Source organism: Nipponia nippon, unplaced genomic scaffold, assembly GCF_047370975.1.
Source record: "Nipponia nippon isolate SJK-2023a ecotype South Korea unplaced genomic scaffold, ASM4737097v1 scaffold_9, whole genome shotgun sequence".
Lineage (NCBI taxonomy): Eukaryota > Metazoa > Chordata > Aves > Pelecaniformes > Threskiornithidae > Nipponia > Nipponia nippon.
Window position 1 is genome coordinate 35,413,299 of NW_028262413.1, and position 15,837 is coordinate 35,429,135.

Here is a 15,837-nt window from a genome sequence, read left to right on the forward strand (position 1 = left end):
AGCCATGAATAGAAGGGCTCTGGCTAACAACTATGCAACTAAAATTTTTAGAACGAGGCCATGGCTGTTTTGCAATAGCTCCAGCATTTACCTAATAAGCCCCAACTCACTGCCTACTTTAGCAAATGATATGCAACTTCTCTTGTAAACCATGCATGTGGTTACATTAAATATTGCCCTGTATTTAACAACGTGCCACTTTCCTGCCCTACTCTCTCATAAGTTTAGTAGGAGTTGTGGTATTAATTTAGCCTGGGTGGAACTATAGGCTGGGCTTGTTGTTCCAGCAAGGTAATCGCTTCTCTACATAAATGCATTATCCTTTTCATTTATGGTGCCTGTGGAAAGTCATCTGTAATTTCAATACACTCAGCAGTGTAGCGGTAGTAATTCTTTAATGTGTTGCGAGCATGCTCACTGTGTCAGTTTTCTCCTAGGTGCAACAGCTATGCAGGGAGAGATGTACAACAAGATGGCCCTTTGGAGAGATGTTGGCTCTGCTTCACCTGTGACTGCCAGGCCTTTCTATGAAATGGGTACTAATGTGACGGAGGATGAGCGCTGCCTGAAACCAGCAAGTCCAAAGGCCTGACTCACAGAGGCTGAATGGGATGGCAAGTCTGCACACAGCCCTGTGGAAAAACCTGGCAAAAGGTGGTTGTGGTACAACCTCCAGATAAGGAGCCAGTAGCAGTGGAGGCACGTGAGGGCCAAGGCTGTGAACATGAGTTCTGCCGTAGATAGAATCATAGAATCGTTAAGGTTGGAAAAGACCCTTAAGATCATTGAGTCCAACCGTTAACCTGTCACTGCCAAGTCACTGCCATTAAACCATGTCCTCAAGCACCACGTCTACCCTTCTTTTAAATACCTCCAGGGATGGAGACTCAACCACTTCCCTGGGCAGCCTGTTCCAATGCCTGACTACCCTTTTGGTGAAGAATTTTTTCCTAATATCCAACCTAAACTTCCCCTGACACAGCTTGAGGCCGTCTCCTCTCATCCTAACGTTTGTTACTTGGGTGAAGAGACTGACCCCCACCTCACTACAACCTCCTTTCAGGTAGTTGTAGAGAGCAATAAGGTCTCCCCTCAGCCTCCTCTTCTCCAGACTAAACAACCCCAGCTCCCTCAGCCGCTCCTCATAAGACTTGTTCTCTAGACCCTTCACCAACTTCGTTGCCCTTCTCTGGACATGCTCCGGCACCTTGATGTCCTTCTTGTAGTGAGGGCCCCAAAACTGAACACTACTCGAGATGCAGCCTCACCAGTGCCGAGTACAGGGGCACTGTCACCTCCCTGGTCCTGCTGGCCACACTATTCCTGATACGAGCCAGGATGCCATTGGCCCTCTTGGCCACCTGAGCACACTGCTGGCTCATGTTCAGTCAGCTGTCAACCAACACCCCCAGGTCCTTTTCTGCCAGGCAGCTCTCCAGCCACTCCTCCCCCAGCCTGTAGCGTTGCGTGGGGTTGTTGTGACCCAAGGGCAGGACCCAGCACTGAGCCTTGTTGAATCTCATGCAGTTGGCCCCGCCCCATCGATCCAGCCTGTCCAGGTCCCTCTGTAGGGCCTTCCTACCCTCCAGCAGATCAACACTCCCACCCAGCTTGGTGTCGTCTGCAAACTTACTGAGGGTGCACTCGATCCCCTCATCCAGATCACCAATGAAGATATTGAACAGGACCGGCCCCAACACTGAGCCCTGGGGAACACCACTTGTGACCGGCCGCCAACTGGATTGGATTCCAAATGATGAGAGCTGCCCGAGCTGGGAAAAGCTGGCTGGGTTGTGCCGCTGACTCCTTGGTACAGTGCTAAACCGTGACCCAGCTGTTGCGGTAGAATGGGGAAAGTAAACAGGGCTGGCAGAGGCATCAGAGGTTGAACTTCATGAACTCCTACCAGACAGAGTTACATCAGCAATTTATTTGGTGCAATTACTTGTGCAGAGCTGCGCTGGAAATTATTGCAAGATAGATCAAGTCATTAGCAATAGGAAAACAGCAATGCAAAACTCCAAACACCTCCTTCCGAGCATTAAGCACTCACTTTCCACTGAAATTAATAGAAATTATATAAACGGGGTGCTTGGATTCCTGCCGGATCACTGCCATGAGTAACTGGGGTATAGCTTCTGGATATAACTGCTCAAAAGTAAACTGAGAGTGCTGAGTGGCGAGAGATGACCTAGATTGGAAACAGTTCTTGTGCTTCTATTTTCCCAAAACCTTCTACTGCTGGCGACATCGTGTTGTTTCTCTTGGCAAACATGTATCTCTAGCTTCTGTTCAGGGAATGTCAGGGCTTGCCGTTGCTACAAAAATTTCAATTTTAATAGGGAAACCTATATATTTTCTGATTAATGTTTCCATCAAGCTTAGTCCTGGGTAAACACTGTGTAATGTTAGCATTCATCAGTGAACTTGCACAACCCTCTTGAAAAAATATTGAAAAAAAGAACCCCAACAACCTTGTTTCCAGTCTAGAATAAATATTACAGCCACAGAAAAGATCTTCTATGTACAAGAGAATAATTTCCCTCTCCTTCAGAAATTAATACTCTATTCACAAGTAGATCATTTACTTTTTTAATCAGTGCATTTCTGCCTGATTATTCAAGTGCTGATGCAATGCAACCTAACTGTTGTGATCTTACTGAGTAGGTATTAGATTGACATTTATACAGAATGGGTGGTTAGTCTTTTTGTAAAGCAGAACCTTTACGTGTCTTTATCTTCATACTTCTGCATTTCCATTACCACCAGTCACCACTTCAGATGGGACAGCATTATTCTCTTTTGGAACTGGTATCTAATTAGGCATTACAGATCAGTTACTAAAGAAGCACACAGCATTTATGAAATATCATTTTAGGAGCTGCGCCAAACAGAGAAGAGATTATACAAGTTACTGTTTCCAAAGTGAATTACGGAAATGCAGGAAGGGCTTAACTTCTATTGGCAAGAAGGCCTGACTGCTAGACCTCAGCAGTCTCTGGAAGAGTGGCAGAAGAAGAGACTCCATCCCGAGAGGTGCCAAGCTCCTGTTGCTGCTGCCAGAAGAGTGCATGCCCGAAGAGATGCACAGGGTATCCCATGTGATCAGGGGAACCTGAGGAGCAGCACGGGACAGGGACCGCGTTGCTTCCAACTAAGGAATCTCCTGTATGTAAACAAGGTTTAGTAACAAAGTGTCGAGTCCAGGAAATTATTTCTGGTGAGAAGGATAAGCTTTCCTTTTGAGAGGAGTGCTCTGTTGTTCTCATAGTTCCCTCTCAACTTAGTCTTGGCTATGTCTCCAGTGAGAAAGTACTACTTGGAAAATAAAGGAATTGGAGAGCACACAGGAACACCACCACCCCCACCCCCCCAGATGTCATTTTTCTAATTTCAAAAAGTGAATTTAGGAGGTAAGAACATAATATTAGCTATACATTTTTACTTTGAAAGGGCCAATTAGTAGTAAAATTAAGCAATGGAGGGTTTTGGTAGGAACAGTATGAAAAGATAAATCCTTGTAAGTTAGCAAACACCAGGGTCTAACAGTAGAGCACCTGTTGATTAACACTTGTTATGTTTGTTTACTCTCTTCAAAATATTTAGCGCCAGGACCTGATTTGTGTATTTCTAAGAAAGAAAACTAAAATATTGCTCTTCCTACTCTGTCACAGATCCTGATTTTCCAGTCATGGGACAGGTTTCCTGCAGAAGTAACTCCACTGCCTTAATTGATGCATTTATACCAGGGAGAGCTGATGTAACAAGATGAGAATCAAGCCCATAGGACAAAAGTTTTCAAAAATAAGTATCTAAAATTAGGTGCCTAATTCCATAATTAGGAACCTGAGTAGAGGTGGGCTGGTTTTTAACAATGCTGCGGATTGACAAATTCTGCTGAAGTCAATGGGAGCTGGAGAAGGTTTTTCCTTTGAAAATCAGGCTGCTTTATTTAAATGCCCAAATATTGTTATGGGCCAATGTTGGACATCCTGGGTTGACAGTTTCTTTTTCCTATCCCTATGTATAACTATGTCAGCAGGTACCCAGTACAGAGAGTTCTCATCATGCAGTACTCTGTAGAACATGAGTATAGCCCATCTTGCCAGACTTTCTGATGTAACAGTCTGTGTTTGGGGACTCAAAAAGAAGAGATGAATTTACTTTCCTTTCTTTGATCCTGAGGCAAGCCCCAAATGTAACTGAGAGAGGCCTATAAGGGCTGTTCAAAATTACGCTGGTGAGAAGCTTGGTGGAGGAACTTCTGCACGGGCTGGAGATGAATACAGACCAAAACCTCCTCTGCGGCTCTCGCCATCAAGGTCTTCCTGCCTCTCAGATCAGCGTGAAACAGAGCAAGCGGAGGAACTCTGGAGGCACTGCCTTAATGCCACTTGGATATCTCTGCATGACCTAGTGAGCCATGTTACCTGGTAATTGTAAGGATGGGAAATACAGTTTGGGCGTTTTTAATGTACTTTTGAATGTAGTTGGGTTGATGCTATTAAAATACTGAAATCTAGCTGTTAAATAAAGATGAGTGGGGCTAAAACATGTACTCAGAAGTATTGGAGGCTGAAGCTAGCAGCAGTAACACAAAGGTAGGCATACATACAGAAGATAATTTTCTCAAGCTGTCCTTGCTATTGTGGTTATACCTATCTTGAGAAAGAATTATGATGAATTCTCTTCCGTTCAACTAGACCCACTTATCTGTATACAGTGATGAATTAAAAACCAAACCCAAAATGGTTATAACCCCTAAAACTAAACTTTTATAATATATTGTCATATTAATTACATTGGTTTATAATTTTCTCAATTTCAGTAACAGCTGGCTTTTCTGTTCTTGCAGACTAACAAATTCCTACAGGCATATAACTCATTTCTATTTTAATGAGTAACCGTGGTTACTACTGGTGACAATTAAATTACAGTTGATTCTTCATAGTTTTTTTTAGCACATTTCAAATTTGTTACATTGCATACTGTATCTTCTAGTCTATTTCTGATTGTCTTCACCCTTTGGTTACAATATTCTCCCAAGTGTGGTGGCTTTATACCACAGAGGTGGCAGCCATGTCAAAAGCAGTTGTGCCACATCACTTAGCAGGCAGTAGTTGTCTCCAGGCACCACAGGAATCTTGATCTGCTGCATCAGACATCACTTCTTTCACAGCTAAAGCTGAAAAGACACTTGGGGATATAACCTAAAATACACTGTTCCAGGCTGCAGGGACCATGCCAAAAGCGTAAAGTGCTGAAGTTCTGAAGGAAAACACACCCATACATTTATCTTGATTTATTTTTTTTTTAAAAAAACCCTCATTTCTATATGAATAAGGCTGATATGGCAACACTGTGTCATGCTGCCCCAAGCAGGGATTTTTTTAAAATCCAATGGCCAGTTTCAGCCAAGCTTCACACGTGGGTAGCGTTCATAAGAGAACAAAGGTCTGATGCATTTCAGGAAAAGAAGGAGGTAGAGCGGCCCTGTTAAGGTTTCCACTGAGAAAGAGGCTGCCACCAAAACTCATGCTTTTCAACACCGGAGACCATATGTACGAGAGCTGCTGTGACTGCATGGATGCTGCAGCCTAAGCTCTCACCTGTCTACAGACCAAAGGTAATCAACCATGAGACACAAACTGATAAGAAACCTAGTTTTGTCCCTGCTTGTCCTCCCAGAAGTACGTGTCGGTGTAGACTTGGGAGCGGGAAGGCAGTTAAAGTTGTGTTTGTAAGCTAATCCTGCTTTTGTGTGACGTGTAACGCAGCCATACGCTTTTCAGATGTTTTAACTTGACGTTCAGCTTCTGACGTCAGAAATGCATTTCAGTACTGTCATTGTTCTCAAAAAATTTCCAGGTATGTGTAAGCGAATTCCCATGGTTGAAGCCTCTTATGCCATATTTTCTCTGCGTATTCATGCAGCACTCATCGTCTGGTTGGTGACTGGGAGGAAAGTTATGAGTTCAAGGCCATTTTTAGCCATTTTAGCCAAACTAAGTCCACCAATTTGTTTGGGCGGTTTATCCTTATTTTGCTTTTAATATTATACATGAATTATTGTATAATGAGATCTGTCTAAACATCCTCAATTTTCTACTCTGCTTTTTTCAGATCTGTTATACGTCTGCGTGGTTGAAAGGGAAACCGTCCTTTGTCCGAAGTGAAGCAGGACCTGAAGCATGTATCTCAGACACACCCGTTGCCCCCTGGGTCGAGAAATGGTCTGACTCAAGAGGGGAAGCTGACCCTGAAATCTCCCACATGGTCACACAGAATAGGACCCTGCGCGCCAGACCTGGCTTACTCTTGCTGTATCCCTTAGAACTTTCTTTTTTTATGATGAGTGGTTTTCAGGCTGGCACCTACACTTCCCATTGGCTTGAAATCCTAAAAAGAACCATGAGGTAATGGGAAACTGTGCACTTACTATTTGGCTCATTAATTAAGAAAACACTATGGAAAAAGCACTTTGGGAGAGCATTTTCTTGGAAGTTGGGCCTGTTTGTGTCTGGTGAGCTGTTTTTAAAAAAATTGCTGAAGTGAGATTAAGAATTTAAAAACTATTAAAAAATACTACATGAAGCATAACAGTTAAATAGCTACAGTTGTCGTTAAACAGTAGAAAGGCAGATTTGATTTTGATTGTAAAACCAATATTAGAACAAGCTACAAACTAATTTGTAATGTCTTACAGCAACAATTAGTGGCCTAAAGGATGTGACTTTTCATGAGGATGACTATCACCGGTAGGAGGATCTGACAGGCGGCTGAATCATGCCCAGTGTAGTCATGCTGAACTTCACATATACATACATCTACACTATTTATTGCTTAGTCAAATTCATCCTTTTATAATTCTGGATTGCCACATTCGCAATTATATTGCATCCGGCAGAGAGCTCCGAGATCTGTAATTATCAAACACCTCTACAGCAGTCACACAGCAACAGAAGTGACACTCATGTACTTAAGAGTGTAGTATCAAAGCACTGCATGTGATACCCTCCCACTTGCCCATGTGTTTCAGGGTATGACTGAAACGAAAGGTGTTTACTGCACAGTTTATTCTGTGAAGCACCCTCTGAGTGTAATGATGTGCAACTGATAAACGAGAGAGGGCAATAGATGCAGTTCATATGAACCAAACAGCGTAGAATTGAGTAGTTCTGGAATTTTACATTCTTTGCAGTATCTTCAGTGGCTGCTCGGCTAGCTGTGAGAAGAGGGTGGCTACGCAGATCCTCGGTGTATATGCATCTGCAGGCATCCTGGCACACCAGAAAGGGTGGGGAGTGACTGACCCAGGCGCATTGTTTCTCTACAGAAAGGGCAGAAGACATGCATACCAATAAATCATTGTAGGGAGTGAGTGCCCGCCATAGGGCTCAGTCTATAAGATGGAAATGTGTGTAAACAATAATCGCAGTGGCAGGGAATTGCCAGTGTAACGACTGGTGGTGCGGCGGTGTCCGTGTATATCCCAGCTATAGGACCCCATTAAAGCAAGAGAGGCCTGTATCATCTCATCTGTATTTTCTGACCAAGTCCAGCTCAGAGTAATAGAGCTGTCTGCGGGGCTTTCCCTGGCCCTGGTACAGTCTCCAGCTGAGCTGGAGTCCTCCCTCTGCTGTCAGGAGGCCATGATACCACAGCCGCTTCAGCCTGCATAGATCTGGGCCCCTGCTGAAAGAGGGAGCCCTGTCACCACCGCAGCTTGTTCCCCCATTTTCTGTGGTGGCATTAGCAGCCTGCCTGCACCCCGACGGAGCAGGCCCAGGGCTCAGGAAGGGCCGCAGCCGCAGGGAGGTTCGCCTTCAGCAGCCCGGTTCCTGACTGGCTTTGCCAGGCAGCCACGCAGGCCTTGAAAGGAGGGATGGCGCAGGCCCGTCCCTTTCGGGGAAACCTGAATTTCTGCTGGATTAAGGCGGTTGTGTAACCACAGCCCAGCTGACTCCATTGTTCCTCCGCAGTTATCGGTGTCAAGTGAGCGCCAAGCGGAGCGCTGCCAGGCAGGGCAGCCGATGGGCCGTGAGAGGACGGCACCAGGGCAGCGGCCTCCCCCGGGGCCAGGGACACAAACGCGGCCTCCTCCCCTCCTTCGCAGCTCCTCGGGCCGGGCGGTGCGAGCGGGCGGGGCACAACCCCCCGCGGATGGGGCAGTTCACGCTTTGAATCACCGCGCGGTACACGCAGAGCTATATAAATCCCTACAGCCATGGGCCCGCGCTCCTGGGGCGGCGCGGGGGGCCGGCGTGAGAGCGCCTGTGTAGCCGCGCAGGGCGAAGAGGGAGAGCCGGCAAGCGGCTGACGGCAGTGCGGGAAAGGCCCCTCGCGGGAGCGGGCTGAGGGGCCGCGCCAGCCCCCGCCGGAGCCGGGTGAGTGAGGGGCCGCTCTCCTCCGCGGGGGGGAACCTGCCTGCCAGAATACTTGGCGGCGGCGGGGGGAAGGATGCCGTTTGGGTAACCGATAAGCCGCGGCGCCGCCGTTGCAGGGCAGCGGCGGCCGCGCTCCCCGCCGCCGGGCCGGGCCCGCCACCGCCGGCAGGCCCCAGCCGGGCCGGCGCTCCGTTGCCGTGACAACGAGCGGCTCGGCGGGCGGGCGGCCAGGCAGGAAGCGAGGGCAGAGGATTGGCCGCCGCGGGGCACGTGAGGCGGCGCGGGGCGGGGCGGGGCGGCCGGGCTCGGCCCGGGGGCGGGATGAGCGCGGCGCGGGGCGGGCGCGGAGCGGAGCGGGGCCCCGCGGTCCCGGCGGGCGGCTGCCGCGCTCCCCCCTGCCGGCGGCCGAGCCGCCCTGCCCGCCGCCGGCGGGCTGTGATGTGTGTGCCCCGCTCGGCGGGAGGCAGGGAGTGCCCGGCGGAGAGGAGGGGAGTTAGTCAGCGGCGAGGCGGAGGAGGAGGAGGAGGCGGCGGAGGAGGAAGGGCAGGAGGCAGAGCCATGGAGAGCAGCGCTCCGCGGCGGCGGGAGGCGCGGGCTGTCTGACCGGGGCGAAGCGCGGGGGGCACGGCCCGGGCGGCAGCGGCGGGGCCGGGGATGAAGGTGCCGGGCAGCCCCCCGCCGCCAGCCGCCGGCGGGTGACGGGGCGGGGGCCCGGCGGGGCGCGGGGGGGGGGGGAGGGGGGGCGTTCGCTGCCCTCCGCGGGGCAGGCGGGAGGGAGGGGACTCCGGCCGGGGCTGCCGTCGCCCGGGGCCGCGGTGACTCAGAGCCGGCGCGGCCGGGGGTGAGCCGAGGTCTGTTGTTGTGGGATTTTTTCCCCGGCAGGTTATAAATAGCCCCGCTCGGCGCCGTGTCACGGAAGGACACCCTGGCCGGGCGCGGGGAGAGGCCGCCGGCGCTCAGCCTCCCCCGGCCGGCCGCCAGCCTGCCTGCCGGTGGGCCCAGCTGCTAGCGGCGGGGTCGGGCGAGCCCCCGGCGGCGCGGCCCGCCTCCGGCCGGTCGTTGTTACACACGGAGAATCATTAATATCGGTCGCTGGAGGCAGCGACAGCCAGCCGTCTCGGGGAGAGCGGCGGAGCGCTCCGGCTCCTTTCGGACCTCTCTGAGGAAACGGAGACAATGAAGCCGGAACGAGGTAAACGGTTTATCGAGAGATTCCTGTCGTGCTCTTTCTGTTTTGTTTCTAGGATTAGAAGTAGCCTGGCATTTCGTTTCGGTGTTATCGCTCTATTTCCTTATCCCCTTCCCTGTCATTTGCGGGGATGGGAGAGAATCCAGGTGCGCGGGTTGGGCTGGGGAAATGCCGGTGGTGCCGGGAGGGTACCGGGAGGGCGCCCCCTCCGAGGGCGACCCCCAGCCCCGCGTCCTGCATGCCCTTCGGCTTCCCATTGTCGTGGGTGGGTGGGTGGGTGGGAGGGAGGGAGGCCGACGCCGTGGCGAACTCCTCTCGCCCTGGGAGTGCTGCAGTTTGTGTGTCAGCTACAGTCGGCGTGTTAGCACAGACCTGCAGTGCTGAGCCAGGAGCTGGTCAAAGGCAAATCGGGCATCCACAGACAATGCCGGCACATGCATGAAAATGTCAAACTGTGGCTGAAACACGCCCTGAAAATAACCGTAACTTCCATCTGTGTTGTTTTATAACCCGACAGTGGTGTTTTGTTCCAGTTATAAAGGCGATGTATCAAAAAAACATGCTGAAACATTAATTTTTCACGATTATTTGGTTACTATCTTATCTGGATTGCTGACATTTCTGGTTTTACAGAAAAATAAAGTCGACTGTCTATGTATGTGTTTATAACACTTCAGCTCTTTTGCAGTATAGCAACAGCTGCTGATGCCCCTAGAGTTGAAAATATGTCATGACTTCTATTTTGATCCACATGAGCAGTGATTATTGATTCCTGTTAGTTAAAGCAAGATTTTTTTTTTTAAAAACAAATCTTATGAGTGCTTATCGTAGAATTCTGAGTGTTAACTAAAAAAAAAAAAAAATCCTTGCTTAGATATTTGGGTTTCTGAAAGTTTTGATGATTCTATTGTTTACCTGCTTGCTTTCAGTTTTAAAAACATTCTTTTTGTGTTATAATCACTTTGGTGTTTTGAGAAACACTCTAGTATAGCTTAGATATCCGTGTATTAAATACTAACACTTGCATGACATACACATCTTAATTAGGTTTGTTAATGACATGTTTGCTAATAGTGATACCACATAAGTGACCACTGCTAGGTGGATTTCTTGTGTGTATATGCTGTAAGGATTATATGTTGTGACGATAGTACTGAAATGATCGTAACCGTATGCATAAATTAATGGGGTTTAAGTACTAGGGATTCGAAAGGGGCTTTCCTCCTTATTTCTTAATTGCTTAAACCTTCACCTGATCAAATGCAGCAAGGCAGGTTGTTTTTAGAATCTCTTTAGATTTTCATACCAGACCCTGAAGTTTGAAAACTATTCACTGTCAAGGTGAAATAAAATTTCAAAAGAGCCAGGTAAAACCCAAGTCAATATTTGCAGCTTTAAAATGTTCTGCTGTAGCAGTTCAAAACCTCTATATGACCTTTGTCTATTCTTTTCTTTAATTTTTAGGCAGAAAATTTAGAATGTTGGAAACATTTTTAGTTGCTGTATAATAAGCCATCAGATGCCTTTTTTTAATTCATCTGGTGTAGAGGGAACCAAATTTATGAAGAAAGCAAGTTTTTAGGTTGTTGGGTTGTGTTTTTTGGGTGGTTTTTTTGTTTTTTTTTTTCCCTCAAAGCTGACAGTTAATAAATTGAGATTCCTATCTGTTGTAAAATGTCTATCACACACTGGGTAAGACTCTTCAGAAGTAATGTCTTACAGTTCTTTTAAGAAAATTAACAAAAATCATGGATCTCGCCAAGCATTGGAGAGTATCTCCAGCCATTTTAGTAACTACCTCTAGCTTAACTGTGTGCCAATGTAATGGAGCAATACCATGCACAAAGGGGGTTGTGAAAGTGCTGCCTAAATGCCACATGCAGCCCACAGAGACTCTTAGGAGGCACGAATCATGCAAATGTTTACATGTGCTGCTTTCTGCATAGCAGCTGCACCGCAGGATACAAGCAGTCAAGTGTGCAGTCACCTGCTTCCAATTGTCGCAAATTAATAGCAAAGGACAGGGGAGAATCAGACCACTCAGCTTGCCACAGCCTTCACTTTCCTACAGACCCTCAAAATCCTGAGAAGACTGCAAATCCACACACCAACTGAAACATGAAGAAACAGACTTAAAAAGACTTGAAATGTTCTGTTGTGGTTTTGCTTTTTTTCATTCTTACAAATAATTATATCGGAATCCATTTGGAGTGAAGAGATGTAGTTCTTGTAGTTAGAATTAAGCTTAAAAGTATACTTAAGAAGATTGTAATGCCCAGGCATGCTGGGAGAAGGTATGGTTTAGCCTTTGTCATACTACCAATAAGATTCCTGTTATCACCAGCAAAAATGGGTGGTGCAGGAGAAGAAAGGGGAGATGTAAGTGTGCAACCACTTTTTTAACAGTGGGAAATGTTATAGAATATTTTAATTTAAGGAGTTGAGAGGGATGAGTCGGACTTAAGAAAAAAGGGAAATTTGGCCCTAAGGTACTTACCTTCCTTTATAATAAGGAAAGTTTGAAAATTACAGATACAAACATGCAATATATGAGAGCAGTATGGAGGAGATGGAATGTGGAGTGTTGCATAGCAAATCCATGGAGCAGTTTTGCACGTGAGGAAGAGAAGTTTGAAAGTGCAGGTGAAAATGTGAACTTATTCCTTTGCCAAGCAAAGGCACAGGGCATTCACAGGACATGTCTCGTGGGCATCGCTCAGGACTTACCTGTCAGGTGGGGTGTCAGTGTGGAAGGGCAGTGGTTGCGCTCAGCTCATTCACATAACTACCTCTGTACTGGGTCTGGAGAATTCAGTAACTAAATTACTGATGGCTTTACCTTTCCTACGCTGCCATTCTTAAAGTGAGGTGTTGAAGCATCTTAAAATACAGTGGTCACATTGCTTCAGCTGGGGCTTCACCAGCGCTGGTGAGAAGAATGATTTATCTCCCTTTCTTACATACAATGGTTTTGGAGTGACGTTTGAGGGTTGTTTTTTTTTTTTTTCTGCAGTAACAACATATCAACTTACATATCAACTTACCTAGCTTTGATCCATGATATCTCCACAATTTAGTTTCTGCAGTACAGCTGCCTCGTCAGCTGCTTCACGTTGCATGTTTGGACCACTGTTTCCTTTCTCAAGTACAGAGTTTTGCTCTTGCTTCTATTGAACTTCGTTCTAATGACTTCAGATCACTTCGCCAGTTTATTGAGTTTGGAAGACAGAACTAGACTTCGTAGCAGAGTGCTTGCAAACTCTTCCAGTTCAGCTTTGTTCATAAACTGTATAAACACACTGTTTCACCATCGGAGTTAAGGAAAACATTGCATAATGTCGGGGTGATAGCTTACTGCCAAACTCGGAAGGCTCGTTATGTACTCCTAGAGTACACTTGGTGCACAACTGGAAAAAATCTTGTGGTTTCGATGAATCTACAGTATAATCATGTTTTACTGTGGGAATGTTACAAGACATCAAAAGTCTTACTATAGTCTAAATAGCTCAGAGTTACTGCTCCTTCCTCTTCCCTCCCCCTCGCTGCATGAATGATCAGTTAAAGGAGGAAGACAGGCTTGTTTGTCTCTAAATGCATGCTGGCTGGTTTTTATCACCTTATTCTAGACTTTTCTTACTTCTTTGTTACCTTGCTTTGTTTATTCCTCTGCTGTGTGTTCTCTGTGTAGAGACTATTCTGTTTTCACTTACAAATTAAGCAGAAAGCAGTTGTCTCTTACTTTCTGAAGCATTAGTTCCCTCCTTGAGATTATCCTAATTTAAAGAAATGGTGTTCTGTCTACAAGAGAGGAACAATCAGTCTGAAGATGGCTTTTTTCTTCTTCTTCCTTCTTTGCAAATCAAGCTTGATATGTGCCTCTGGGCCTCTTTGTAGTAACTGGGTTAAGAGACTTTCTTCCACCTTATTTGGTAGTTTGGTATGGAAAGAGCTAACTTTTTGGGTTCAACGAAAGTCTGTTTACTACCTCCTGTCAGAAAGATAGCTGAAGGATTTCTGAATGCATCTGTGAGGAAAGCTGGAGGAGAGATTAATGAAGATGAACAGTTGATTGAATGCTTTTCTTCAAATTCTTATGAGGAAGGATGAGGAGGCATGGGATTGGGGGGAAGTGAATTGAACCAGTGTGTTTAGGAGTTGTGGAGTTAGTTCCTAAATTAGGAGATCTGGATAAGGTCCTTGTTTTTAAAAACAAGACTTAGTTTTATACCCTGTATTAACTCCATGAAAGATTTTGTGGAACTTAGCAAAGATGATGTGCTACAGAGTATGCAGATCAGGAAGTGAAAATATCTTTTGAAAAAGGATGAGTGGTATTTTAGTGTCCTATATTGCACTGTGATAGAGCACTTTAATTCTGTATCTTCTCAGTGAAATGTCATGAAGCACTTAAACTTTTCTGTGGTAGAACGACATTGCCAGTAAACAAAGTAATAAACTGGAAATTAGGTGCTTCCTGCTCAGTGGAGCTGTCACCCCAAAAGTGTTTGGGCAATGCTTCGGGCTTGATTGCCACAGGTAAGTGCAGGTTGGGTGGTAATGAGCTGGAGGTGACGCTGCTCCCTGGCCCGGGAGGAAGCCGTGCTGGCAAACACGCTCCGCCGCGCAGGGGCACGTGCGAGAAGGTGCGTGTGGTGAGGGAGGGCAGGAAAGGGCGGGGGGGTCTGCTTTTCCTATGTGGATTACTTTCAAATACAACCACTGTATTCTTTAAAAGAAAGAAAAACTAAAACTGTTCAGGATAAAAAAAAACCCAAACAAACCAACCAAACTGACAGGTGGTCAGGATATTACACTCAGACTCCATTTATAAGCCATGAAGCCATCTAGCCCTAATCTTTGGGGAGAGCAGATTTGTCCTGATAACACTTAATATATAGATGCAGTGGATGAGGATGAGTGGACAGGAATATAAGCCTTTTTTTTTTTTTTTTTTTAGTTGAGGGTAGAGTCTACACCTCTGGCCTTGCATCCAAGAAATGGGAATATATGCCCCTTGATTAAATTTCTACTACAAAGATTTAACTTAGAAGAATTCTTAGCTTTCAGATGCTTCACTTCCCACTCCCCCAGCCCCCCCCACCTCCCCTCCCTAAATCTAGGGATATTAATTTGTAGAATAGGAAAATCTTAAGTTTTGGGTTGAAATACCCAAATGTTTTTATGTTTTTTTATGTTTTAACATACTTTTTATGTTGAAGTTTTCCTACCTGTTCTGTAACTTGTACCTAGTGTCAACAGCGAGGCAAGTCCTCCTATTGTAGAAGTAGCTCTTGGGTTGGAAGAGTGTTTTTATCCATGTTGAGCGTGCGTGCCTGTTTCTCAGAGAGAACAAACCATACTAATAACAGCTTTGCCATTTTCTTTTTGTTGGGTTGGAGTTGTCCATACTAGCTGCCTTCAGAGGGGCTCTTGTTGCTAAAATAGATGCTGCTGGAGTGGCATTTAGGTGGATATTTTGGGGCTTGTGGATATGCCAAGTCCATAGGCTTGGACTATATAACTGATCCTTCTGACCATATTCTTGACTTGCTGAAGTGAAAAACTTTGGCATGCCAGATCAGATCCCTGGGCTGAAGCATATTAGATTGGACTTAGTTGTTAAGGGCAGTGTTGAAACTATTATTGGATCTGAGGTCTGCCAGCTTCTAAATGTTTTTAAAAATAAGCTAACATTTATAAATACAGATTCTCATGAGAGATGTTTGTTGCCAAATGAAGTTCTGCTTATTAAAATTAGAAATCTTCTGTGCAAACAGAGTAACTGACGGGAACAAACCAGCTATATGACATTTATTAAAAGAACTTGCTCTGTCTACTTCACTGTTTACAAAATGTTTCTTTGTTATTTTGACAAATGTCTACTAATAGCAACTGTTAAATGGTGGTGAAATAGCCATAGCCTTTTATCCTATCAGCAACAAGTTTAGGATAACAGTCTGGCAGTTGCTAGCTGTTCTTCTAGTCAATAAGGTCTTGCAGTTTAACTGGAATTATAGCTATAATAACTACTTTCTCCATTCTGATGTGATACTTGTTAAACTATGTTTTTTACATTTTTCGAAGGTGTCTTACATCATTGTCTTTCAAGGTAGTAGTAAATTGTTCAGTCTTTGCAGGTCATTTGTATTTAATGTTTGGACAGAAGCTGGTTTTTAAGTTTAAATAGTTTTAGAAGTGCATGTACAATTGCATGGTTACCTTTGTACTACCGAGTACAAAAACTTCATGTATAAGTAGGCA

At 46.0% G+C, this 15,837-nt stretch overlaps 1 protein-coding gene across 3 annotated transcripts in view; it reads left to right on the top strand.

Moving 5' to 3' along the window:
- The first annotated feature begins 8,244 nt into the window (after nt 1-8,244).
- The window catches only part of ATOSA (atos homolog A), a 49,672-nt gene continuing 42,079 nt past the window's right edge, over nt 8,245-15,837 (top strand). For 2 of the 3 annotated variants that reach the window (XM_087745363.1, XM_087745364.1), the window contains exon 1: nt 9,155-9,579. Coding sequence is in view for 1 of the 3 variants with exons in the window: in XM_087745364.1 (XP_087601490.1) it covers nt 9,564-9,579 (16 nt within the window). In the remaining 2 variants the exon portion in view is untranslated. Of the gene's footprint in view, nt 8,388-9,154; nt 9,580-15,837 lie in introns of those variants that run through there. The other variant, XM_087745367.1, reaches the window with a different exon arrangement.